The sequence below is a fragment of the Poecilia latipinna genome, unplaced genomic scaffold, assembly GCF_001443285.1.
Source record: "Poecilia latipinna isolate Pla-1442-1.1 unplaced genomic scaffold, P_latipinna-1.0 Scaffold5799, whole genome shotgun sequence".
Lineage (NCBI taxonomy): Eukaryota > Metazoa > Chordata > Actinopteri > Cyprinodontiformes > Poeciliidae > Poecilia > Poecilia latipinna.
In genome coordinates, this window is record NW_015118415.1 from 1 (window position 1) to 2,015 (window position 2,015).

General features: G+C 37.4%; 1 protein-coding gene across 1 annotated transcript; it reads left to right on the top strand.

Moving 5' to 3' along the window:
- Positions 1-687: 687 nt before the first annotated feature.
- Positions 688-1,773, top strand: LOC106943739 (neoverrucotoxin subunit beta-like). The gene is made up of 2 exons (XM_015027044.1): positions 688-749; positions 899-1,773. Exons 1-2 carry the CDS (start codon positions 743-745, stop codon positions 1,432-1,434), a joined length of 543 nt encoding a protein of 180 aa, XP_014882530.1. The 5' UTR covers positions 688-742; the 3' UTR covers positions 1,435-1,773.
- Positions 1,774-2,015: the final 242 nt, after the last annotated feature.

Genomic DNA, 2,015 nt, shown 5'->3' on the forward strand with positions numbered 1-2,015 from the left:
AACCTAAATTTGACTAAACAACACAGTGACAGATGTTCAGCATTACATAAATGTCTGTTTGGAAATATTTTCAGAAGTAAATCTAATCAAAGCTTTAAATAGAGTAATGAGGCACCTACAAAGTCTCAACAATAAACAGCTTTACGTATATTATTTCTAATTTCTAATATTAGTTATTTTAGCTAAGGCAAAGACAAGATGCTGATTGATTGTTCTTTGGTTGTCCATCACTTACAATGCTGCTTCGAGCTGACAGTTCAGATGAACTAGATAGAAGAAAACTAAAACTCAAAACTGCATTCCTGTTTGGAAAACAAAATTTTTATTTTTAAAAACTTCCTTTGGTGGCTCTAAACTTATGACATCCTAGTCCCTAGTATGTTTCTGGCAAGTGTAATCCCCTTTTCTTTGATACACACCATTGAGACAAACAAGGGTTTGATCAGTTCCCGTTTCCAAATCAAAGGTTCAAATCGCCTATGTGAGGAATTTGAAACTTAAACTCAAGAAACAATCTTTGGGATTATTACATCTTCTTCTTTGCTAGATTTTCATGTAATTCTTTCAACAGCCACAACTTATCACCATGATCTAAACCTTTTACATAAAATGCTTTTGACTCTTTCTGAGCAGAAGTCATGTATCAGGTTGCAGATTTATATTTGCAGACACTGATGATCAGATCCCCGTTTCTTCTTTCAGCCTGGAGCCTGCAGGAGCCCAATGGTTAAAGAAAGGTCTGATGAAGTGTAAGAGTGTTTTTCATTGGTTTTATGACAACAAATCAGTTCACATTGAACCACTTTCAAACTGTCACAACACTCACTCAGGGGTCATCATCAACCAGTCAATAAATGATCAATAACTGCAGCTGCATTGTGTTTGTTCTCTCCATCAGATTCCTGTCAACTCGCCATCGACGCAAACACAGTGAGCAGAAAACTCAAACTGTCTGAGGACAACAGGAAGGCGACCCATGTGGAGGAGCTTCAGTCATATCCTGACCACCCAGACAGATTTGATGGTCCTCACCTGCTGTGTGCTACTGGTCTGACTGGTCGCTGTTACTGGGAGGTGGAGTGGGAAAGAAATGTTCGAATAGCCATGAGTTACAGGGGGATCAGAAGGAGGGGAGGTGGTGATGATTGTATGTTTGGATTTAACAACCAGTCCTGGAGTTTGAGCTGCTCTGATTGTGATGGTTACTCTGCTTGGCATAATAAGATAGGGACACCTTCCTCTTTTCCCTCCTCTTCATCCTCCACTAACAAAGTAGCAGTTTATCTTGACCGTCCTGCTGGCACTCTGTCCTTCTACAAAGTCTCCTCTGGCTCCCTGATCCACCTCCACACTTTCAATCACACATTCACTGAAGCTCTCTATGCAGGATTTACATGCTGGACTGGTTCCTCAGTAACTCTGTCAAAGATGTAATTTTATTTCTACTTTCTGCTCTGCCAGAAAAACTCTAGAAACTGTTACGAACTTTTATATTTTACTACAATGATCCTTTATATAACATCCCTGTTTTCATGTAAAACCAAAATGAAGAAACTCAATATAGATTTTATTGTAATGTTATTTAATTTTCTTTAACTCCATTTCCCAAAGAGACAACGAGAAAACATGAATAATGCTTTGAGATGCCTTGACGCTCATTAACTGATCCACTTCTTTGTGGACAATATAACTATATATTACATATAGTAATAATCCAGTTGTTGGCTTATCTTAGCTCTGATGCTTAATGATATGTTCCCTCTATAACATTATTTCACAAAAAATGATTATATGAAGGAAACTTACTACTAAAATGCGCAGCTACATACACTGACATTCAGAAAGAATCTATCAATTATTCTTATCCACATATTGCCAGTTATTGTGATGTGTGGTAGTTTTTTGTTGTTTTGTGCATTTGTTATGAAAAGCTTTGATTAGAAATGACTCCTGGAGATGTTAGTATGTGACCACAACCTTTCCAGAGATTGATGCTTCTCTCTAAATATTGTTTT